At 44.5% G+C, this 25891-nt stretch overlaps 2 protein-coding genes across 3 annotated transcripts in view; both read left to right on the forward strand.

Annotated features, from left to right (window-relative positions):
• The window catches only part of b4galnt4a (beta-1,4-N-acetyl-galactosaminyl transferase 4a), a 186707-nt gene extending 170543 nt beyond the window's left edge, over window positions 1-16164 (forward strand). For both annotated transcript variants that reach the window (XM_049574774.1, XM_049574775.1), the window contains 12 exons: window positions 2965-3031; window positions 5491-5655; window positions 5982-6091; window positions 6592-6692; window positions 6958-7031; window positions 7131-8685; window positions 9165-9544; window positions 10140-10293; window positions 11353-11425; window positions 12135-12288; window positions 12586-12712; window positions 13936-16164. In XM_049574774.1, the coding sequence (XP_049430731.1) occupies window positions 2965-3031; window positions 5491-5655; window positions 5982-6091; window positions 6592-6692; window positions 6958-7031; window positions 7131-8685; window positions 9165-9544; window positions 10140-10293; window positions 11353-11425; window positions 12135-12288; window positions 12586-12712; window positions 13936-14050 (3075 nt within the window). In that variant the 3' untranslated portion in view covers window positions 14051-16164. The remainder of the gene's footprint in view (window positions 1-2964; window positions 3032-5490; window positions 5656-5981; window positions 6092-6591; window positions 6693-6957; window positions 7032-7130; window positions 8686-9164; window positions 9545-10139; window positions 10294-11352; window positions 11426-12134; window positions 12289-12585; window positions 12713-13935) is intronic.
• A 2909-nt stretch (window positions 16165-19073) lies between these two features.
• abtb2b (ankyrin repeat and BTB (POZ) domain containing 2b) overlaps window positions 19074-25891 on the forward strand; it is a 48600-nt gene continuing 41782 nt past the window's right edge. Inside the window, exon 1 of the mRNA XM_049574620.1 lies at window positions 19074-20483. Coding sequence (XP_049430577.1) covers window positions 19592-20483 — 892 coding nt within the window. The 5' untranslated portion in view covers window positions 19074-19591. The remainder of the gene's footprint in view (window positions 20484-25891) is intronic.

Below are 25891 nucleotides of genomic sequence, written 5' to 3' on the forward strand. Positions count from 1 at the left end.
CCCAATAATTGGAAAGTGTCTCATGTGGTGACTGCAGTGACCTTAGACACTATGATACAATTTCCCATCGAACTATCATTGTAACCGTAGAGAGGAGGCTCTTCTAAATGGCCGTGCAAGCTCATCCAACCTTCCTTGTTTAAATAAAGGTTAAATAAATAAATAACAACAGTGTAGTCCCAGTTTCCTCCTGCCTTTTCCCCTCGGGCAGGTGTCGTCAGGCTTGTTAACATCTGTCTTGTTCTGCTGTCCTCTCTGCCGGTGACTTCTGTTACCACTCTACCAATTTGGGCCCTAAAGCCAGGTGTGCATGAGTGAGACAGAGAAAGAGAGAGACAACAGATAGAAAGCGCGCAGTGAACCTGTCTGTCCCGGACTGAACAAATGACCAAGGACAACAACTGGACAGTGTGATTCACCTTCCTTCCATTTATTACCTAGAAATTTCAGGAGTGCGAGACCACTAAATGGAAGTGTTTACTTTCTGTTAATCTTATCGCGCCTGAAATTTAAATTGATTTTTACATAAACTGGGAAAGGTCAGGTAGTTTCATGATGTCATTACTTCTTAGGTGTCACGCTAACAAAACAACTTCATATCCGTAGTGCCTTAGGCTTCGGAGCAGCCGATTGAATTGAAGGAAACAAACACAACAGCAGCCAGCAGTCAGCTCTCTCGGAAGCAATAAACTCCTAATCATTGAGGAATAAAAAATAACCTGTGCCTGATGGAAACAGAAGCATGTGTGTGTATGTGTGTGTAAGCTGTAATGAGTACTATATGTGTGTAACTCCAGCGGGCATCGAACCACACACTGAGTTGGAGCAACACCCACTTTGGCCAGCTGAATGAAAACAATATCAAACCCTCATATGTCACCGGGTGGTCCAGGAATGATGAAACGTGATGAAACAACACTGCTGGCTGCCCGCTGCCATTTTGCTCTGCGATTGGTACTTTTTATTATTTCCCCTTGGATATTGATTTTCTTTCCCCTCTGTTGAACTCGTGGGGCCAGCAAGCAAGCCTCTGCCTCTTCCTGCTGCTCCCTGTCAACACTATTTCACAGAGGATGCACCCGTACGCACCTACATTCACACGCACACACATAAAAAATGCTGTATGTAGGTGAACATATAAGGGACGCATGCAAACACACATCTAGTTGCACACCAGGTCAATACCCTCCTTGGAGGAATTAATGAGAGAATCAATGGTGCCTGACAATGAACAGGAGGAGTTCCCACAAAGCTTTGAATAGGCCCACATGCACACATGCAGGTGAAACACTGCAAATCACGAGTCAAAGCGTCAGCAGTAATTGATTCTCATTTGAAATTTAGCAAAAAACATGCTTTATTTAGAGTCCCCATGGAATGAGAAATTAATTTTCCCAGTTTTAATCCTTTGTCTCTGTGTTAATTGATCATTTATCTCTCATTACATGCCAAATACGTGTCAGAAAATCAGTACCAGAGTATTTTTTTGAATTTAAACCGTGTTTGTCAAACCGGGTAAAACACTTTCAAATGTATGGTGACTCATCCTGCACTTAGGGGCCTTTGCAAAAGTTCATCCAATCAAATGAGATGTTGGGAGACTAGCTAGCTAGACTGTTCACATAAAACCGCATTTAACAGTTTGAGGGTTGGAGTAGCTAAGAGAGCAGTGTGACAATAGATCAGAGGAGGTGTGTGTTTGGAGGTCAGTGAACACGTTTGTTTTAATTTCCAATGACAGTATGCTGGAGGTCGAATTCATTCATCTCTCCCTCATCTTCCTCCTGATCTAACAGTGTGTGTGATCGTGCTAAACTCTAGGAGCTAAAGGCGCGCTAACTTCTTTTTCACATTGACTTTAAAGTTGCATTTCTTTGCAGACAAAGAGTGTGTTTTAAAATTCAAGCCACATTCTTGATGGTTTAACACTTTGACTTTTGTTTTTTAGTGTGATTCCACTGCTAGTAAAACTTATCCTCTAGAGTTCCAGCTCATACGTTGTCTCCACTTTTTATGCCCTTCCTTGAGTCGGGCTTTGACAGCCGTCTCCCTCGACCTTGAGGACAATCACCCTGAAATAATGACACGACGCTGAAGCCTTGGGTGGCCCCGCTGAGCTGCGCACTGCTGCTGCTCAGCATGATGTCGCACTGTGTCCTTGTTTGTTGTTCTTTTATATGTGCTCTTGTTTTGGATATGAGCGTCTCTGTGTTCACGTGTCAGCATTGGGTGTGAAGGAGTAGCATACGATATGGATTTTGTACAAAACAAATGCTGGATTGGGCTTTTCAGGTGTCGGCAATTGGTGCTACAAGAAAAACAACATCTGATATAGTAAATGTGTGTGTGTGTGTGTTTGCGTACACATGTGGAGGCATTTGCATGAGCCTAAGGAAGGTGTTTATATTTGTATTCTCAACCCGAGGGTTGGAAAATGACCTGTCTCCTGTGATTATATCCTGGGTAACCAGAAGTGACGTGGTAATTGTGAAATCTATTTAAAAGAATTGTAGCTTCTCTCTCTCGCTTTATTTCTCTCGCCATTCCTCACTCTGTTTTCAAGTCATTACTAGATCTTCCTCTTCACACCTACTTGTCACCATCTTATCCTACGGCTCTGTTCTCGCTCTGCTCACGGTCTATTTTCTCTGATTTTTTTCTTCTTGTTTGCTCACTCCTCCCTCCTTCCTTACCCCTCATGGCCTCACGTTTCTTGTTCCCTGTTCATGTGCCACACTTTTTTCCCCTCTTCTCTCTCTCCAACTAAGTGTGTTTATACAAAAACCCAGCATCAGATCGATCCTGTGATGTCGCTAAGATCAATAACACCGGGAGTGTCACAGTTTGGCCTGCAAAACAGTGACAGACGATTTCTGCTCATGTTATACTTTCCACATGTTGACATTCAGTTTTCTCCTCTCACTCAATCCCCTTTTCTCTCTCCATCTCTGCTTTCACACGCAGTGGCGTCCCTTCCTCCCCGGTCTGAAATATGAAGTGATAGACTCGGCCTACATCTCCCTGTACACAGGTAAGAGCTATTCTGCCCTGCTGATGCATTGCATGGAAAGCTTTTCTGTCATCTTGTCTTAGAAGTAAAATAAATTTCACGATGAATTTTATGTGTAAAAGTTTTCCGATGCTTATGGCTAAGAAACACATGGGACTTTAAAATGATGGGAAAAATATTGCTTTCTCTTTTCCGTTTCTACTCTTTTCGTTTAGCTGAGAGCTTGTCGAACAGGAATAGGAAATAAAAACAACTTCATTAGTCTAGTCTGGTATCGATCAGGAGTTTAATGTCACAGAATCAGCCTTTTTTTGAACCAAGATATGCTTCTCTCTTGTCTCTCAAACAAACCCACATTTATTGTTTTGGTTTCAATGAGGGCTTAAAATCAATATTCTCTCTTATCTTGTATTAAGTTTCTCCTCATAGAGAAGCTGCAGATTGTCGCTTTGAGAGCATGGCATGTCCTCTCTGTGTGGGGCCAAAGAGAGGCTACAGAACCTAATAGATGCTCTATTTTTCTCTATGGGTGTCACTGGTAGCAGAGATGAGAGCAGTAGCTCTGGAGTAGATGTCTAGCCTCTATAGTTCCAAGAATAGCAGCGTGTCACAGGGATGCGGTATCGTTAACAAGGGAAAATGCCAGCTACACAGAGGAGTTGTCATTTTAGGCAAAGCTGCAGGTTGCTAGGGATGTATGCCGCCTTGTTGATGACCGGCAGGGAAGAAGGAGGCCTTGTGCAGTATATGAGGTCACCTGCTGGATTCAAACATTACCATCTCCTCATCTGTCTCCCTCCCAGCCATCCATCCATACCTACTCCTCCCTTTATGTCATGCTCTCTATCCTGCTGGGTTTCTCCATTTTCTCACCGTGGAAAGTGTTTGACATTCATTCCCCTTTCACAGAGACATCGTAAGCTTTCCCAGTGATACTTGTCCTCTGTGTTTTTCAGTTTCATTAGGTCTCTGATTGGCTTTCAATTAGCATCATTGTGCGTTCAGCGGTTGAAGTACTTAATAAGAGGGTATCATTTTTTAGTTCATGCCCAAACTATGAGCCTCATTCTCGTCACTTCAACAACTTGTCTTTCACCAAGTTGCTGCCAGTTGCTAAGAGATGGGTGGCTCACATTCAGTCAGATTGTTCAAATATTGTACATCCATAAATAATTTGACACGAGAGAGCCCCAAAAGTGATCCTGAACTAACTTTTTCAGCTCATACCCACTCTCTGAAAAACTAGGAATAATTGTGCCAAACAGATGGAGTGCATTTGTTTGACTGTCTGTGTAAGCACTTAAACTTATCTCGCAAACTTTTAAGTGATTATCGAACATATCCAGAATGTTGTATCTCATCTGGATGGTTTTCTCAACATCCATCTTTGTGGTCATAATAATCCTGCTGACCCAAAACATTGTAACTCTATGTTATTGAATTTTTTACAAATTAAAAGGTCATTTATGTCCGCATTATTGTTTATAGTACATAACAGTTTAATTTGCAAGGCAGTTCAATACAGCTCCATAGCAACTTCTCATGGGTTCAAGCCAAATGCATCTCTTTAGTGGTGTGATAATACTTTTTCGCCTCAAAATCAGTGAAAATGCACATAAAAGCGCGACCCAGATGGTAGCTGTTAATGGATTTACACCATCACACATGCATACAAATTTACTAGAGACCAGGAAATTCAGATAAGCACAAAACTATAAATGGTTCCATTATTTGTGTGGTAGTACCACGTGGAAAAGGTCTCAATACCTGTGCCATTTATATTACAACAAAACTACATCTGTGCAACATGACAGAAGCAAATCAAAAGGAGGCGAAGAGTTCTGTTGTTTTCTTCGTTAGCGTGCTTGTTTCGAGGGCGTCTGTAACATAGGTAATTAGTTAGTCTTGGCAAGGCTTGTGTACAGTGTAAACCAGGTATGTGATCAACAGATGTCTTATTGTTAGAAGAAAGGAAGTCTGAAAAGAAGCTTTCTCTGTGTAGCCTGTGCACACGGGAAGACAGGCACACACACCGAATGTGCACACTCCACCCTCTGGAGGATAAAAATGATGCTGACCACCCTGTTAATTATAAAGCATTTCTCCCATCAGGCCTTGCTCCTGACATGTCATTAATCACAGATGCTCTCTCCTCCTCCCCTGCTATCGATTGGTATAATTATGACTCTGCTCTGCTCTGTATTTGTTTTCTTCCAACTTGTTTCTGATCCTCTCACTTCAGCTTTTGTTTGGGGTCTGTCCTCCATTTCCTCTTCTTCCTTTTGTTTCCTTTCTCCCCGCTGCTCTTTCTGTCGTCTTTGTCCCCATTCTCCACCTCCTCGTGATGGGTAAAGATTTATGAGTGTGACACAAATAACGGGCATGATATTGTCTGTTATTAAGATACTCGAAGCAGTGAGTGAAATAATGGCCTCTCTCCTTCTTCTGCACCTCCTCTGCTGCCTGTGTGTATTTTTCAGACGAGTCCAATCTGAAGATGAACAGCGTGGACCACATCCCCCAGACCTTGGCCAGTCACATCCATCTCCCAGAGGAGGCTCAGCCCCAGGGTCTGGAGGGAGGCAGCGTCATGCAGCACGGAGCGGATATGCTGAAGCCAGACCCCAGGGACACCTTCTACAGCAGTAAATCTGCCAGTCATCGTTTCAGGCTGCCTGCTATTTTTCTGTCCTCATGCTGATTTTCTTGCCTGTCATTTTCTCTAACTGACTGATGATGACAGTCTGAATGCAGCTGAACTGACAGCCAGCGAGACTGTGAGCCAGTCAGTCATTTCATCTGGCTGGCTGTATTCCATTTTTTTGTTTGCTTTGCCTCCTTGTCTTGTCTTTGCCTTGATCATCTCACAGCTGTCTGCCTCTGAAGTCTGTTGAAACTAGAATTCCATATACATATTTGTTTATGCCTGATCTCTAATATTCACCTCCCCTTCTTTCTTCTCTCTCCTCAGCTCCGATGATCGACCCCTCCCGACTGGAAAATGTTCTTCCGGCCTGTCTCTACTCTCCAACCTATGTAGTCAAAGATTTTCCTATCGCCAGATACCAGGGCCTGCAATTTGTAAGTCATCTTTCCATCAGCTTTCCTCTAGATTGCAAAAAGACCTGCCACTAGGGTCATAAGAAATGCATCTAATTATGGCAGTAATCTGTTAATCTGCTGAAAAAGTATCTCCATAGCGTAATATTTAGCTCAACTGGGCTGAGAACAGAAGGGCAGAGAAGCTAAGTCCATGCTGATTTGGAAATTACATCTCTCCCTTTGTATCAAAACATATAAAGGAAGCTGGTAGTGTTGAGCGCTGCTTCCCCCTTTAGGACAACAGGAGTTACTGCAGCAGCTGCAGAGATAAGTGATAAGCTGAAAAAGAGAGCCAAGAAAACGCAGCAGATCTATTTGACAGAAATCACCCCCAACAAAATAAGGCATTATGTAGAGTAAGTGATTGAATGCTGGTGTTAATCTAATCCTGACAGTGCGCCGCTTAATGAGAATGAACTCCTTTTATCAGTGTGTTCTGGGGTCATTGCATTTTTGACTGACATATGACTTTCCATTAGGTCTATCTGTCCTTCGTTTACCCCAATGACTTCACTCGTCTCACCCACATGGAGCGAGAGAACAAGTGTTTCTACAGAGAGTCCCCTATCTACTTGGAGAAGTAAGGACATTATTGCTTTTATCTCTCAGAGAGCAAAAGGAACATTTGTCTCTGTCTTGCATATATGAGCGAGTACACTGATTATGCAGAATGACTGCTCAAGTGTCTGTGAGTTGGATGGCAGTGATTCATGCGACCTCTCACCAAGAGATTAAGTTTATTATGCTGCGAGGCACATTGAAACTTCAACCTTCTTTTAATGCGTGTGGCTGTGTGTGTTAATGTGTGTGTGTGTGTGTGTGTCGCCTCCTCTTGCGTCTGCCAGGTTTGGTTTCTACAAATATATGAAGATGGATGAGGAGGAAGATGACAGACCGTTCTTCTTCCCTAACCCAGATGGTAACTAATAATGAATCGAGACACACTCATGCATGCAGTCACATGTATATACACACACATGTGCACACCATTTCAACTTTGTGTCCTTCATGTCTCCAGATTTCCTAGAGGAAGAGGAGGTGGTGGATGTAGAGGACGAGGCAGAGATTGTTGGCACACAGTCCCCCAAAAAGCCTTCTCATCCCAGCCAGACCAGCCACACCTCCAATGCCTCCCATCAGCACTCAAAACCTGCTCCAACACCAGCTGGCAGAGAAGGGGAAGAAGAGGAGGAGGACCCTGATGAGGAGGAGGAGGGAGCAGTCAACAGTATCATACGCCACAGAGAAAGGAGACACTTTCCTCGCAGAGATGGACAGATGGGTAGGGATTTGGACAGAGACTGGGGAAGAGATCATACAAACATGAGACAAAATGCCAGGAAGGGACTTGAAGAGCCCCAGCCCAGGGTGCTTCAGCCTGACATGGACAGCGTGGTCCGGGGTCGCTCCTTGTCTTGGATCCGTACAGGTCCAGCAGAGTTGAGCCCTGGCAGGAAAGGAGGGGCCGCAGGTGGTGGAGGAGGAGGAGGAGGAGGAGAGAAGGGAGCTGAAACTCCTCCTAAACTGAGCAAGTCTTCACTCCTTTTCCCCCAGAAGTCCTCCCTCTCTGCCCTTGCCAGCCGAGCCAAGCAGATCCTCAGCAATTCCGCCCATAGCAACAACTTCCATGATGACAACAACAACAAGCTTGCTGGAAACAAGAAGGAGAAGAGGGAGGAGAACAAGATCTACATCACCAGGCCTCGACCTGCCAAGGAGCGAGAGAGGGACAGAGAGAGGGAGCGGGAGCAGCGTCGAGAGCGGAGGGAGGAGAGGGCTTCTCGCCATCCTCGAGAGGTGTTCCCGGGGGTCTTTCTGTACCAAACTGGAAAGACCACAAGGCTGGTAAACCTGGGTGCTAAAGGACATGCTGGGGGAGGCATAACAGGAGGAAGGAGTCTTGTTAGTGCCCCTCAGCTCTGGCCCAACCCCCCCACAAAAGAAGGTAAGACATCTCCTCAAAATGGAAGCATCAGCATACAGAATGAAAGTGTACAGAAGTCTGGCAGCAGGGCGGCAGGTGAGAACCATCCAGAGAAAAGCAAGAGGAAAGGGGAGCATTGGGATTTGAAGACTACTATCACTGCTGATGTACTCAGCAAAGGTGACCCGTTAACCCCACTTTCCCATCATCAAGATCCCCCTCCAGTTACCCAGCAAAGGTTAAACGCCACAGAAAACACACTCCAAGGTCAAGCACGAGTCACCTCTTACCTCAGGACCTCCGAGATCACAGAGTCCCAGCAGCAGCCGGATCCGGACCCCAACCCGGCAGAGCTCGACCAGGATACAAACCGCTCTAATCCTGACACTGACCCCGATCCCGAGCCAGAACCAGAGGAGGGCGAGATGTCGGACTACAGCTACGAGGAGGTCGAGGCTCGGCCAGGTTGGGCAGAGGAAAGCATCAATTGGCAGAGGACCTTCTCAGTCAACCCGATGGACTTTGAGCTGCTGCGCTCTGACTGGAATGACCTTCGCTGCAACGTGTCGGGCAACCTCCAGCTGGCAGAGAGTGAGGTGGTGGATGTGCTGGCACAGTACATGGAGAAACTCAACGAACGCAACGGAGGGTGAGATAAAAAGCGGGAGGGAGTAGGGATGGTGTGAGAGTAAAAGAGGGCTTATGTTTGCCTGCAACACTCTAAGTTCAAATGTGGTTTCTTTTGCTAATCATTATGTGAAGCAAGAAGTAATTTTACTGAGAACATATTGGTCATGCCCCGATGCTTTGACTTCATGTTAGGAGTCCTCTATGTGCTGATTACCATTTTCTGCAGCAGTGCTTAAAAACCTTGATTGTTATTTGTGTAAAGTAGCTTGGTCTGTTTTCATTTTCCTCCCAAATCACACCATGCCGACTTCACTCGCCGCTTCAGTAGCCACAATTTTAAGTGGTCTGCTTACAGTCAAACAATAATTAATCCAGTTGTGAGAGTGATATGAGAAGTAGTGTGTTGTATTTCCATAGCCCCCCTTTCTTTTATATTATATTCCAGAGCGTGTACCCATCTGTGCTTTCTTGAGCTTTTTTTTCCTGCCTCTGCTCCAGGATCTACACCCTGCTGAGGATCGTCAACGTTGAGAAGCGGCGCGATTCAGCGAGAGGGAACCGTTACTTGGTGGAGCTGGAGCTAATGGAGAGAGGCCGCAGCGTGGTGCGTCTGTCAGAATACATTTACCTGCTGCTCCACCGCAGCAGGCAGGGAGAGGAAAGTCTAGAGAACACTGACTTTGCCCCGGCCTCTGCACCCGCTTCGGCTCCGTCTGCTGCCACGTCCAGCCTCACCACTCCGCCGCCCCCTCCCTCCACGAGGTCCCCAGCCCGGCCCGGAGCGACCCCCTGGAGCACTGCCTATGCTAAGCCTCTGCTCTGCCAGCCAGTCATGCTACAGTGGAGGAGAGATGTCATGGTGCACTTTGTGGTGCCAGGTCAGTCAAAAGGGGGACCTAGATAACTTTCAAAACTGAAATAGTGGTACAAAAGCAACTGTCATATTAATGCTGCATTCACATGGAATCAGGGAGACAGCAGATGGCAAACTGGATATCGCTAGGCAAGACCGGTATCGAATACAGGGCAATGTAGCGGTAGACAGCATAGCTTTCTAAAGTTAAAATATTTAGACTTTTTGCCGTCCTCTGTGACTGAATTAACAACAGATTTTACATAGCTTCTTCACACAAGACAAAAACACGGTCCATCTGGTCAACTACTGGTCATTACTAGGAAAATAACATAAAATAATAAACACAAAATGATTTTACTTAATATAATTTATTCCATTATTCTAAACAATATGGCATCAGCATTGCAACATATGGTCATGCACGTTTGTTGTCCTGCCATTCCGTCATGCTGTATATTTGTTTTTCCCTTACTGTCCAGAAGGTGTTGTTCTATTCTGTGCATGCAACAAATATACATCATGAAAGGAAAAGGAGAATCACTTTTTTCATATTTCTTGTTTTATTTTGTTTTCCTAACTTGCTATGTACTTTTTCTACCGTTCTTACTTCCCTTCAGTGAAAAACCAGGCTCGCTGGGTACAGCAGTTTATCTCCGACATGGAGAATCTTCATCGCCAGACAAAGGACGACAATTTCAGCATCATCATTGTCGACTTTGAGAGCGAAGACATGGACGTGGAGCAGGCACTAAGAGAGAGCACTGTGCCAAGGTGTGTGTGTGCATCACAATCAGCCACCTAATATGAGTTTAAAGGTCCATTGTGAATGATCTAGGGGGATTTATTGGCAGAAATGGAATATGATTTATTAAGCATATTTTCTTTAGTGTATAATCACCTGAAAATAAGAATCATTGTGTTTTTTGTTGCCCTAGAATGTTTCATTTATATTAATAAAGGGAGCAGGCCCTCGCCCACTGAGATTGCCATGTTAAACCACCATGTTTCTACAGTAGCCCAGAACGGACAAACCAAACACTGTCTCTAGATAGGGCCATTCATGTTTTTGCATTTTTGTGTCAGCCACCATAGTAACAAGGCCTTCTGCAACGAGCAGCGTCGAAAAAACAACAACTTTTTAAACATGAAACTGCTTTATTCAGTGTTTTTACAGGTTTAAATCACCAGGTCAGTTTGTTTCAGAGAGGAAGAGACCTCTACGGATAGTTCAGCTCCCTGTAAAAACCTCTTGAAAGTCTGGGTCATAAGTTATCAGACAAAAATGAGGAGTACAAATTAGCAGGTGCTAGGCTAACGGCCTGTTTGTAACATGGCAAACAGCATCAGACAAACACTGATTTGTAACATGAAACTGCTTTATTCAGTGTTTTAACGGTTTAAATCATAGGTCCAGTTGTTTTGTTAGCATGGCTCCTGGTAAAAACCTCTTGAATGTCTGGATTTGAAATACGGTGAGCACACATTGCAGGCGCTGGGCAAGCAACATCTGTGAGGTGCCAAACATCATAGAAGAAACACTGATTTGTAAAATGAAACTGCTTTATTCAGTGTTTTTACCTGTTTTAGTCCCCTGATTCATTTGTTTTGGAGAGGAAGACACCTCCACGGATAGTTTGGCTCCTGGTAGCTTTTGAACAAGGAACACAAGGAGAAGTTTCAGCTGGTTGTAATCTGCAATAATCCTAACCAGTAGACGCTATTAAATCTCCCTTAAATCTTACATACTGTTCCTTTAAATAAATGTTGAGATGATTTAGAATATTTTCAAGGCTTTTCAAGTGATGTGTCTGCATATTTTTGTTGGAACAGATATGAGTATCTAAGGAGAGAAGGCAACTTCGAGCGCTCAGCCGGACTGCAGATCGGAGTGGACACTATTGAGGTTAGAGAAACAAACATACACACAGAGGCAAGACAACAACGTGAGCTGGCAGGGAAAAAGCCACTCACTGAAGGTCAGCCACTCATACTGACCACATGACCTTTACTGATGGACAGACAGAAAGAACACTCATGCATAATGAATACATCACTGCCACGGCGGTCTGTCACAGGCTGCGGATCTCGCCCTTAACCTCCGAGCCTCCTCCTGCTTCCCTTCGCCCTCTCCCACAGAGCCTGGCTGTGGGTGACAGCGAATCGCTTAGACAGTTAGCTGCATTTCCTCTGTCATGTGTATGCCATAGCTGTCACATCCATTCGCTTTCGCAGGTTATTTGTGTGCATGTGCCTTTAACGCCGCTCTCTGGCTGTCTCCCTGTCACACACGCGTGCACACCCACCCACAGGGGCGTGGAGCGGCTAGAAATTTGGACAGACGTTGATCCGCCAGTTGAGTGTCAGTGCTGTCACGGTGGGATGACGGGGCCGTCACTCATGTCTGAATGACCTGCAGGCTCTGGAAGTGAAGACAAGCCACTGATGCTGAGCCCAGACTTCTCCACTTTCTTTAATCCTAAAATCCTATATTAGGCGTTACGTGAACATCCAATTGCACGCTCACATTTGCACCAGCTCGTACACAGAGTCACAGATTCAGAGATGATTTCAGTGTAATGAATGTGTACGTGCATGTTTGTTTCCTCTTTCAGGATAGTCACAGCATTGTGTTCCTGTGTGATCTGCACATCCACTTCCCTCTCAACATCTTGGAAAGCATCAGGAAGCACTGTGTGGAGGGACGCCTCGCCTTCGCTCCCATTGTCATGAGACTCGGCTGCGGCAGTTCGCCACATGAGCCTGATGGTAACAAACAACAAAACACACGCGCATTACACGCTTGCAGGCACACGTCTGCGCTCATACAGGAATAATCACACTCACGCATTAACATAGTTTAGTTTGACTCGTCACTCAAACTTATTCCCCAGTTCCAGACACTTACTTTGAATTCATAACAGAAAATTTCAATTTACATGCATAATAAAGGCTCTTGCATCAGGAGCACATACTGGTACTTTGTAGGCATCAGATCACAGTTGATGCAACGGTGTGCAATGGGACCAATAGTTCCTTTTAACTTTCTTTTTGTTCTTTCCGCAGGTTACTGGGAGGTGAACGGCTTCGGCCTGTTTGGAATATATAAGTCTGATTTTGATAAGATCGGAGGGATGAACACGGAGGAATTCAAAGACCGCTGGGGTGGAGAGGACTGGGAGCTGCTAGACAGGTAACCCAGCAACAAGCCGACACCATAGCTCCACAGTGAATACTATTAAGAGACTATATAGAGTTCTTTTTTCTTTAGACTATGTCACAAGATGTTGACTCAACTCTATTATGATGTTTAAAGTTGTAGTAAACATTGCACACTTTTTCATGGTAGTACCAGGAGCTTATACAATCGTGCCCTCCTCCTGTGTATTATAATTCATCACTGTTAAGATACAGTGTTTATAGATGTTGCTTGGATTGTCAAACACTTATAAAGTGTATACAGTAAATGTACTCTTTTAAAGCAATAAAGGTGGATAGTGGGTACAACAGCAATAGGTGCTGTATGTGTCAGCCAGCAAGGTCTTAAAATATTCAGTGTAAGGTATTACCTACATTTACTAACATCAGGAAAGGTTGCTGCTATCGAGATGTGTTGCAATTATGAGCTGAATTTGGGTAAAGGAGAAGCCAGTTATCCCTTATAGACACGTTTTCTCACTTATCTCTTACCTCTTATGCTATGGAGCCATGCAGGTTATCTTGGTTGAATTCAGATTACTGCACTCATCCCCAAGATAACAGGGATGGATATAATTTCATTTTTGGTGCTGATAGCATTGATATTGACTTTTTTCAATGATTTAAAGGTCTAGTGTGTATGATTTAGGGGTATCTATAAGCAGAAATGGTGAATAAGATTCATAACTATGTTTTTATAAGTGTATAATCACCTGAAAATAAGAATATTTGTGTTTTTGTTACCTTAGAATGAGCTGTTTATATCTAGATACGGAGCGGGTTCTCTTCCATGTAGTCCGCCATGTTGTTCTACAGTAGCTCAGAGCAGACAAACTAGACACTGGCTCTAGATAGGGCCTTACACAGTTTTGCATTGGCCCCTGTAGTTTTCCTACCCTGCCACAAATGACAAGTTTTAGTTTTGCAACTTCACCACTCGACACCTCTAAATCCTACACGCTGGACCTTTAAGCATTACAAACAAAATATTATTCATCTCAGTTGTGTTGGGGTGGGATCAAAACCTCAGCAGATGAAACCAAAAACATATTTAAACCCTACCCAGATGTAAGTTTCTTCAGTATTTTGAACATGATCTAAGAACAGTTGTTAAACCTATTTTCTGCTGATGAAAAAAGCTTGTCACTTTCCTTGCAACCCACTACAATGAAAAGAACCCAGTTTTAACTTAGCATTTCTCCCTCCCATCACCTCTAGGGTACTGCAGAATGGTTTGGAGGTGGAGAGACTACGCTTGAGGAACTTCTTTCACTACTACCACTCCAAACGAGGCATGTGGAACGCCCAAAACAAGAAAACCCCAAAGGGGTAGCGCCCCCCCTGCTGGTCGGAGGATTTCTGAACCCACCTGCAGATCCACTGTGTGTGTGAGAGAGACCTGTGGGAGCTCGCTCACTGCCTGAACTCTGCCTTTTTTTGAAACGGGCTCCTCTCGGGGACGCCTCCGTTTCGCCATCGGCCCCTCTTGTATGCTTGTCTGTACGAGGAAATAGAGTCCAAATCTGAATTGTACAAGCGAGCCGTTTACGCAGATAGACCTGAGTCATCACTTTGCCTCACTGACTGAACTACTGTACAGAGAGAAGAGAGTTATTTTTGTTCTCCTTCTCTCTGTCCTTTTTTTGGTGCAATGTTTTCAGACAGACTGGGAAAGCAGCTGTTTTTTGTGTGAGTGTGGTTGTGTGTATGCGTGGGTATGTAAATATATAGGTGTATGTGGGTGTGTTGCCGCTTGTGTGTGCTCATGGTGACAGGAAGCACCTTTTTTCTAACAAGGAGATGTGAAGACAACCTAAGATCTTTTTTTCTAACACGCTCTCACGTGGGAGCCTAATAGAATGTGTGTCAACATGTTATTCAGATAGAGTCAGGCATGGTGACGTAGATCGAGTAGAGGAACTGTCTTTGGTAAAACACCATTTCTAAATATCAACTACTACCTGTTGGATATCATTAATCAGTATGACAGAGGTGCTGAAGTTCTCCTGGTATTACAAAACAAAGAAGGTTTTTTGAATCATGGAAGCCCCCTTTCTGAATCGATACTGACAGATACGTCATCTTTATCTCTCTTTCTGTCCCTTCAACTCATTTCTGCCTCTGTCTGTTTCAGTGTCATGCTGATTTGTGCATTTGTATCTGTTGAAGCATCAGTTTTATGTACGACACCCACATTAATGCTAGCTATCGGATATGACTTGATTTTGTTTCATCAACTGGAGTTTGTTCTGCTGTTAATTATTTTTAAGGAGCTCTCATGTGTTCTGACAGCATGGATGCACTACCATTTAAGGTGCTATTTTCTGTTCTGAAACACTGAATTTGTGAACAGTTTTACACCTGTCAACTCTACTGACGGCATCCATTCCCTCCACATCTCTAACCTCATTGTCAGCTGTAACAGGAGGGAAGCAGAGGGCAACAACAGCTGTCTGACATCTCATTTTTACACTGTCACACCATTGTATCAAGCATTTTTCAGAGCTGCGAGTTGCATTTTTAGATATTAGAATTTGAGGGATAAAACGCCGTCTCTCATATTCAGATACAACCGAGACAGGGAAAGGTTAGCTATCGAAAACAGACACTCTTCTTTTAAGCTTGTACACAGCTCCAACAAGAAGGGAGACCATTTCATGTGTTGGACACGACGTGGTGAGGCATGGCTGTTTCACAAATGTGTGCCTTTTATCAGGGTTTGGCTGCGGGCAGTTTTTAAACTAATGACAGAAGAGGGCAGGGACAGACAGAAATACACAGTTATTTATCAGCAGGCTGTAACGTCACTGTACATTCAGATACACTGTAAAAGAGGGAAATATGGTTCTCTTCAATGGATTACAGATGTTTCAGTGTATTTATTATATTACCTTAGAAGCAGGAAAGAGCGGTCTTTACAAGCTAGTTACCCCGTTAGTGAGAAACACAAAGATGGTACTAATGACTACTGAGTGAAGTCAGGAGGTGCGATGGAGACTCACTGGCAGCTGCAGTCCAGCAGGACCCCACCTGCTCCCATTAGTTTGGCTGGAGGCCGGGCTCTTAATGCCTCTGTTTATGCAACATGGTACTTATATTGATGGGGAGCGGCTGGAGGGCTCAAGGCTGGCTGAACATATATGTGGATGGGAGTTAATGATCTGTTATTGACTACATGATTGTCAAAAATGCCCTCCAAGACCCTTTCTTTGCCTCTACAGGAAAAAAGGTCTATACTGTACGTCATTTAACACTGACATGGGACTATTTAAAGAACAAAAGAAACACATTAAATATAAGACTATATATATAAGAAACATAAAAATGAAAAATAGGAATATACATTCCAAGGTAATTTCTGTGAAATTGTTTTGTAGAGAAAAGGTTTTAAGAATGTATTGTACTTTTATTTTGATTTGTTGGGTTTTTGCAAATAAAATTTTATGCTTACGTCCAGATGATTTTTCAGATGTTGTTTTTGTTTGTTTGTGTGGGGGGTTTTTTGTTTTGTTTTTTTGCTTTGTTTTTGCTTTGTTGCCTCTTGTAGGATATTTGTGAAAAATATGAGTTACAACCCTATTTTCTATCTGACCACACGGTGGTGCTCCACTCATACATACAGTATACATACATACATACACACATACCTGCAGACATACAGTGGTTGAATGGATCAAACGTGAAAATGAAATGAAGAACATTTATATATTTTGAGCAGTGGCAGGGTTGAGTCACTGTAGGTGAGAAGATTAGTGTGAAGACAAATGAAGAGCATTTCTAGTGTGCAAAATCCCCCTCCTACACTCACTCTCACATACTCCCTCTGTCTGAGAACACCTCCTTTATGCTTGACCATGCATGAAAAGCTTATTTAAATCACACCAGTTAGGTGACATGACAGGGTATTTTTGTACCTAAAAAGGGTGTATTAAGCTTAATGGGTTTGTACAAATGTTTAAATAATAAACTATATTCAGGTAGATTAAAAAAATGTTCACAGTGATTACTTCAAGTTCATTTTGCCAAGATTTGAAGAGGCCCTGATGCACTTTTATTACCAGCTACAAGTGCAAAGTAACTATGACATCATGATAAAACCCTCTGTAACCCTCGCACTGCTTCACCTCTCTGACTCTGACATCACCACCTAGTTACCCACTCTAAGTTAAATTGATCCAATATCACATTTCTTGTGTTTTATGACCAATGCAGAGAGAAAAGCAAACATTGTGAAACTAACATTTAGAGCTCCAGCAGAGCTGTAATGTTTTCAGGACCACATTTAATCATTCACAGGGCTTTTTGTTTTGAGTTGTTGATTCCCACCGTGTGTGCCCCTTTGCTCTGGGTGGTGGTCTGCCCTGAGTGCTCACGCACGCAGGGAGACCATGAGGTAAACGCTGTCCGCACCACCTCTACGTGAGGTCTGGATGAGGCAAGTGCTAACCTCCTGTGAACTCCCCTACGCCCAGTGTGTCTTCTGATCTCATTTAGAGGAGCTTTGACTAACAGTGAAAAACTGGGGAGGTTGACTAGACTGAAATGTTGACTCCCTCCTCAATTCCCTGACTGAGTGATTCATAGACCATAATGTATGAGTAGCTGTGTGTGTGTGTGTGGGTGGGAGTCACTCTTTCCACTGGAAATACATACATGGTATAGCATGTCCTGTAATGTCCAGGTCTGTAAATGCGCATGAAACCCTTCATTACAGCAACTTTCACAATGCGTTGCAGTGTCAAAAGCATACATGGTGAGAGATCTGCTCTAAACTCATTTTGCAATAGTGTTGGACTCTGTCCCATGTGGGGGCACACCCTACCTGTCTATGTGATGAGAAGCAGGTAGTCACAGGCCTCTTCAACATGTTTGCTTTATTTTGACCTCAAGCATGTTACAGCGCTTAACCAGGATCAACAAACAGGGCCGCATGTTGCTTCAAAACGGGTTTCGAAAGAGGATTTGTGTAAAGTTTGTTTTGAAAGCAAGAGCTGACACTTTTTTGGCATCACCTCTGCTGAATTGGTGCCGAATGAGCACAAAACAGTGGACTTGGTACAAACCATATGAGCCAGTACACAATGTCTTAGTTGGAAAACTTAAAAAAAAGAAAACTACATGTACTTATTTAAGCTATTACAACACATCTGTCTAAATAAGCTTTTAAAATGCACTTTCAGTGAAATCCCTAAGTCTCGTCAAATCAAAGTAAACCACTCCACTTCTTGCATTATTACCAAGAGCTTTACAGATTCAATTTCTGTTACAGGCTGCAGGTGAGAGATTAGCTAATGTGCAGGCAGCAAGCCAATTCTCTCTGTCAACATGAGGAGATACCCTAACTCAAGTCTGCTCGTGTGCAGTTTGGTTACAGTAACCAACCACAAGCATTTCCCCAGACCCATTAATATAATAATTGATTAGAAACACATGGCTTTGTTGGTAAAATGTGTTAATCATAATAATTATAATAAAGAAAGGATGGCAGAGGAGACACCCGCACACCAGTGCAACTGGGCTGGACAGAAAAAAGGTTCACAGGCTGAGATCAATTTATTCAGAACATCTGTGCACAATACAAAGGGTGTTCAAAGTGCAAAAAACAGAATAAAATGCGAATAAAAACAGCAGCTGACTACCATCAGTGCTGCTGACATGAGAACAGATATAGACACAGATGGATTACAACCAGGTGTGGTGAATCAGTCAGTTGGTGCCACCAATTAGATGAGATCAACTCTGAGGAGTAGAGGCCTGATTGCCAAATCACAGTGACCCGTCCAATGAGTGTTGTACTATTCATAACATGCTCAAACACCTATGTATGATAGCGTAATATATACAAATGTACAAAAAACACACAATTATATGCAGAATTAAAACACACACACACACACACACACACACACACACACACACACACACACACACACACACAGACCCATTAATATGCTAATTAATTGGAAACACATGGCTTTGTTGGTAAAATGTGTTAATTATATTATACATCATTATGTTTAATTGCAATTAGTGGTGAAAGCATAAGAAAAAACATATGTAAAACATTTGTAGTAACATGAATCTATAATAAGGACTTTGTGTGAATGTGTAAAAACAAATTATGTTGCAGATGCAGCCATACCATATGTGGGTCACACATGTTGAGGGAATTTGTTTGATGCTCATTTGAGGCAAAACAAAGTTTTCTTATTCTCTCAAATTTAGCAAAGATCTGGGGCGGGTTTTGATTGGCTGCCTGCAAAAGCGAGCCCTCCTGTGATTGGTTCGCTAGCTGCTTCCGGTTGTCATTCAGCAGCGGTCCCTCCCCCCGCACATCTGTAGCTGAGTGTCTCCTACAGCCTGTTTCTGACCGAGCACCGGGACGGCAGAGATGAGGTAGTCTCGGACTTTCCACGGCTTTTGACGAAAACGAAACCGTTTCGGAGTGTTGAGCGGTAACACAGGATATGTTTTAACAAATAAACACTAGTCTGGTTGTTCTCAGAGAGCGTGGAGACACTTCGTCGTGTTTTTAAAAGACTGTGGACACCGGAGGGAAGTTTAAATCCCTGCGCTGCCCGGGGGGAAAGGTGAGACGGGCGCGACTTCAATTTCATTAGCTGTCCCGGCACTACAGGGTGGTTTTGATTAAAATTTGGCTGCCTAGTGGGGTTTTATCCGCGGGTACAGTTGTGTTGTTTCGCTGTCCTGCACTGAACTCTGTTTAGCAGCATGTCTGACAAGTGTGCCGCTGTGTAACCAGTTCATCCAGCTCTGCGGGGAGTTTCGACTGCTGCTTGGCTGACTTCAGGTAAACCGTTGACGAGGTTTGCGGCTCGTCCAAAAACACCCCTGCACACACAGTTTCACAATAATGGCTGGTTTGAGCAATGTCCACATGAAAACCCTGGAGGACCTGACGCTGGACTCTGGCTACGGGGCGGGGGACTCCTGCAAATCCCTCAGCCTGTCCTCCTCCAAGTCAAACTCCCAGGCCTTCATGACGGCCCCTCACCGGGGCAACTGGTGGTATTACTCCGGCTCCATGAACAGCAGGAACAACAGCTGGGACACGGTCAACACTGTCCTCCCCGAAGACCCGGAGGACATCTTCTCCAAGTGTCCCCGCTTACCTGACTTGGAGGAGTTCCCCTGGGGTGAGGAGGAGGTGGCAAAGATACTTCGCAAAGTGGCCGGGAGTGGGAGCATCAAAGGGGGACCTGCACCTGTGTTCTCCCCGGACGCGGTGAGGCGGCTGTCCGCCCTCCTCCGCAGGGCTCTCATCCGCATCTCCAGAGAGGCGCAGCGGCTCAGCGTCATGCACTGCCGCTGCACACGCTTCGAGGTGCAGAGCGCCATGAGGCTGGTGCTCAGCTGGGCCCTGGCTGACCACTGCGTCTCTGCTACGGTCAAGGCCATCTCCATGTATAGTATGAGCGCAGGGGAGCTGCTGAGGAAGGGCAAGTCCGCCCGCTGCGGCCTGTCTTTCTCCGTGGGACGCTTCTTCCGCTGGATGGTGGATACCCGCATCTCCGTGCGTATCCATGAGTATGCAGCGATATGCCTGACCGCATGCATGGAAGCTTTGGTGGAGGAGATAGGAGTCCGGGTGCTGATGGCCGAGAGGGGTCATCCAGGACCAGATTCAGGGTCAGCATGCGCCCCAGTGAGTGCCGAGGCCCTGGAGGGGGTGGTGAACAATGACGCGGAGCTGTGGGGAGTCCTGCAGCACTATGAGCACCTGATCTGCGGGAAGAACGCCAGTGGTAAATATATTTAACTCTTTTCCAGTGTTAAATCAACATTATGTCCTGTTGCAAATGACAGCTTTCAGTGTATATTTTCCCATGAGGTGATGGATGTCAACATTCACCCCAAACTTTTTCTTTCTGTCACACACTCTCCTTCCAGAGTGCTGGTCACCACTTTCCACTCCCTCACAGTGTGGAAAAGGTGAAATGTGGCCTGCTGCTGTGTACAATAGCAGCTCTTTGTGCGTGAGGCCTTGATGGATTCGTTGTTAATTGGACCTGTCAGAATAGGAAAAAACAGAACAGAGGCATCTGATACAAACAAAGAGAGTATTTTCCTCTCTCACCAAGGCCGTGTGAGGAGAAATGACTGCTGGATTCTGTGTCGGATGGGCAAATTTGATTTTAACTACTTTGCTCTTCGGTAAAAGATTGAGTTTTCACGTGTCACTCGTGTTCTGCTGTTGTGATTTGAGGTGCAGAGAGCCTTTAGAGCACAGGCAGGAGGCTTGTCTGTTGACACAGCTCTCTGTTTATGCTGACTTCACCTCTCATCCTCCTGCTGTGTTGGCTGCACTCCTTTCAAATCCTCCCCTTCTTCCATTTCATCGTCCAGCTCTCCTCCTCTTGGACAAATCCCTCTCACCCACCACCATCTCTACATATCTTACATCTCTCTCCCTCCTCTTTCTTCCAGCTCCAGCTGTGCATCCTGCTCCCTGTCCATTTGTTTCCTCCACCCTCACATCCCTCCTTAATCAACTCTCTTTCCCTTCCCTCTTTGTCAAAACCCTAGTAGACTCACAGCGCTCTTTCCGTGGCTGTTTTTGGCAGCCCTGTGTTGAGTTGATTCATGAGCTTGTGTTGGGACAATGTAACCAGCCTTTGTTTGTGGCCCACTACCAGCTCCCCGGAGCAGAGCTTTTTACTAGTGCACAATAGCCTTTTGTTGTGTGATCGTGCAGCTTAGCCCAACGCAGAGGGAGTGAAAACAAATGCTGGGGAAGCTGGGCATGGGCATCCATGTACATACACACATGCATAACAGAGAGAGGGGGGGAGAAAATAACTGGTCATAGTCATTATGACAGGGCAGCAGGCTGATCTAAGTTAAGACGTTATCATGCAGGAGCACCTTTCTGTGCATGTGATGCATGCATGCTGTAACTCTGCCGACTTCCTAAAGGTCTGAGATCAATTCAGCACTTTATATACAGTACTTGCACACATGCATGCACACATACCCTGACACCTTACATTTCACATTCTGTGCAGCTTCCACTGGTTTCTCTCTACTGTGCTCTCCCTTTAAGCCTGGAAATGTGCAGTGCTTTGGACTTGCCAGTTATGTGACCATATGCTTGAGTTAGAGCTGTTTCATTGCAAAATAAGTTAAAGAGCGGCATTTGTCCCAGTATTTAACCGGATGTCTTTTGGTTGGGTCCTATTTTGGTGAGTTCAATCACTGGTTTTGAGAAAGACCAGGGTGTGTGTGTGTGTGTTTGTGTGTGTGTGTGTGTGTGTGTGTGTGTGTAATAACAACAGACCATTATTCTGACCACCCTAGCTTTTTATAGGCCCTAGACCGAGCTGTTCTGGCCACATACCCCTCTACCACCTTACCACCTGACACCCCACACCCTAAATCTTGCTTTCTGAACCCCCCACTGCTGCTCAGGTCCACCCACCCCCCAGCCGCCACAACCATTAGTGTGCACAAAAGCAAAGATCCACTTTCTGCTCTCGAACCAAATGCTCTCGGAACAGGAGGGTAGACTACTGATCACATGGAAGGGTACAGTCTGATAAATACTCCTCCCTTCCTCTTGATTTCTCTCTGTCTCTCCGGTTCTTTCTCAGGGGCTGGCCCACATCTGGAACTCTTTAAGTCAGAAATGACTTCTACGGCTCCAATAACAATTCTGAAAACTCCCTCCCTTCTCCCCTCCTGCCCTCTCTTGCTCACTCTCGCTCTTGGCCCTCTTTTTTTTTTTTCTTTGCTATTGCGTTCACGTCCACTTCATCTTTATCTGTTTATTTCTTCTGGTCTACAGGGAGTGCATTAGAGGAACCCGGTTGTGATGTGCCAGGATCTTATTCATTACTCAGGCGCACACTTGGACGGGCACATTCTCGTGCACACTGACACACGCACATACCATGGAAACCTCTTTAGTCTGCTTTGCATGTGTTCAAATGGCTCCACAGCACTGGTTGAACTCACTGCACAGTGGCGCTATACAGAGGAATCCATTTGACATTCATTTCTCCACACAAGGAAATAGCACAAGCTTCCTGGTATAATTTGTATTGATAGTACTGTGGGGCATTTTAAAGTGCAGAGTAGTAGCTTTACTAATGGACAGTGGAAGTGGCTATGAAGGGGTTGGTCTTTATGACTGGCACACAGATGTCTGTTAAACTTTGTCCGACTGGCAGAGCAGTTAAGTGGAGCCGCATTTGAGTTTTTGTGGGTCTTTTGCAATGTTCTCACACTTCTTTTGCATCTGTGTTTGTTTCCCATGTCAGTCGTTAAAGCAATAGTCCAATAGTGAGATATGCAAACTAGTGATTTAACCCTGAGCAAAGACGCTAACTCTCAACAGCTCCATTCAAGCTTTGCAGTGGAAGATTGTGGTTGTACAGGGCTGCTCTATGACTCGAGTCCGTACAACTGAATGAATGTGAAGCAGGGACTGTCTGAAAGAGAGCATTCATGTGCAGCAAAATTTACCTGGATAAATAAACTCTGATTTGGTCCAGCACTAACAAAAAGCAAAGTTCAATTTCTCCACTCCAGCTCTATAAAAAGTAGTAAAAAGGCCCGTGAGTAATGGGTTTGGGGTGCACTGAGAGAGCAGGACATATGATTTGCTGCTCAGTATTTCCCTAAATATGTATTTAGCCCAGAAAGAGGCGTGGGAACAGTGGGCAAAAAGATGCAGGGAGAGCAGCCCAGCACTGTGGTCACACAGATGGGGAAACCAGCACTCTCAAAATACACTCCCTGCTCCACAAATCTGGAGCGGGATCAAATACAGTTTTGGAAAACATATCAGGACATTAATATTATAGTGCAATAGACTTAAGTTCATCCTTGTGTGATAGGCATACTGCAAATTTGCCCAGGCATTAAAATCAAGCCTGTGTTTGGCCCGAATAACTGTACAGACAAATTTATGCTAACCTTGTGAGCACTGTCAGCAGGTCAGAGTGTGTATAGAGTTAAGACCATAAGTCATACAGCTTTAGTGGATAATGGTTAATCCGTCACAAAACACTACAATTTATGCTCGTGTGTGTGCTATGTGTACGTTCCACCTCAGGCTACACACACGCACACACTGATGGCCCATGTCGCTGTTTGCGCTGGCTTCTTGTCTGGTCCCAGCTGTAAAAACACTGACCCATTAGAGTGATGGTGTGCACATGTGTTTCAGTGTGCTCATCTGTGGGTGCTTAAATGTGCTTGTGTGGGTATGGACTATTCTTGGAGAACTATGAGTAATGCCTTCACAGATATGACACCGCAAATGATTTGTCAAGCTATTACAAAACCAATGACACTGATTCGGGAACCTCACATTGATTTCACGTCCTTTTGATGCAGGTCATTAGTTTGTGAAATTAATAACAATCAAAGTCAAATGACTGTCTTCACAGATGGTGTACTCCCCCGTCTGTAACCCGTCTGTACTCGCTCCTTTCTCTTCCTCCTTCAGTCATTATTTTGATCTCAAGCCACGCTCCTCCTATCACATTACAGCAGCATGAGTCATGCTTCTTAAAACTGTTTACAGTAAAGCACTGATAGGGGGGAAGCACAGAAAGATGGGGATGACAGAGAAAGGGCAGTGGATGCAAATAGACACAGAAATAATGACAGCAAACTTGAAAGCGTCAGTGCCCTTGCATCTTGATTTATTCTTGCTAATCCGATTCTTGGAGAGTATCAATTGAGTCTATCCAGAGAGAACAGATGAGTTCAGATTGGTATTGAGCTTATTTGGCTTGTTTGAATTGGAAAATGTGCAGCCAGTGTGTCACATATGTTACCACAAAGTCCTGGCCATGGTTCTCGAGGGAATCTGTCCTGCACGATGGTTTGGGGTTGCAGCCGGAGTACCTAATGAGGGAAGCAGGAAGACTGGCTGGAAGATGGCTGGAATCTTGGACCAGGCGGCTCAGTGCATTGCCTGAATGCTAGCAATGGTTTTGTTGAAAGAAACCACTGTGCCTCACATCATCCCTGTGTGAAGTCTGGCTTGGAGACAGCACTGCCACATGCACCTGTGTTGGAGTCTGGCATGGTCATTATAACACTAAAACCTGAGTGTTAGATGTCGAGGGTCAGAGATTAAAGGTCAGTGGTAGTTATACTGGTATGAGCAAGTGTTTCTCAATATAAAAGTATACAAAAATGAGGACTTGTTTTGCTATGACATCAGTGGACACAGTTGACATTTGACTTGCTTAATCAGTCATAAGATATATAGATGGAAAATATAATTTTAATGCTTTTGATACACATTAATTTGCCAGTGTAAGTTGCAATGTGTTGGAAATATCAGCTGTAGAGACGTCTGCTTTCTCTCCAACAGAATGGAACTAGATGACACTCGGCTTGTGGTGCTCAAAGCGCCAAAAAATACATTTGAAATACTCAACAGCGACGTCTCTTTCCAGAAATCATGACCCATTTGCTCAAGATAATCCACAGACCTTGTTGCGAGCAGTTTCATGTTGGAACAGTTTTCCTTCTGCTGAACTCCACTTGCCAACTGGGCAGGAAGAAGCGTGCATCTACTCATGGAAGAGGGGCTTTGTGCTCGTGGCAGCTGGAGATGTAAACTTTAATGTTGTCTCCTTTTTTTGTGTTGCTTTGAGCAGTGCGCAATGGGCCTATAAGGTTTTACACTTATTGGTGTTCATGAAGCCTAAAGGACAAGTTACTTGTATGGTGGTGCTGTTAGCCTCTGAAACCTTGGATTGGCGCTGAGAAGTACAGGCCAATCAGTGCTTATGTTTCTTTGGATCATGTTTGCCTTGGTTGCCACAAATTACCAGAGCCTTTTTTGTCCATCTTGCCACTCAATCAGTAGCTATAGCAACACAAGCCAAAAAGAAAAAGGGTAGGATGGCGACATAGCCGATAATGATTTGACATTGGGATTAAAGTGTGTGACTGTGAGAAAAGCCGATCTAACTGAACAACGCAGACATAGTGAGGAAGTGCAATATCAAGGCCTTTCTCCACATAACATTTAGCTCCTGCGGCTCATATTTATTTCCTTTCTTCCACTGACTGACATGCTGCAAGAGAAGTCAGGTCTGTCTGACTTTCACATAAAATTGGAGTGTAAATTAATCCTACCGAAGGCGTGTGCAGGCTTTTAGTGTTTACTAAACACTCCTGAGGCTAA

The sequence above is a fragment of the Epinephelus fuscoguttatus genome, linkage group LG4 (assembly GCF_011397635.1).
Source record: "Epinephelus fuscoguttatus linkage group LG4, E.fuscoguttatus.final_Chr_v1".
In the NCBI taxonomy this organism is placed as follows: Eukaryota; Metazoa; Chordata; class Actinopteri; order Perciformes; family Serranidae; genus Epinephelus; species Epinephelus fuscoguttatus.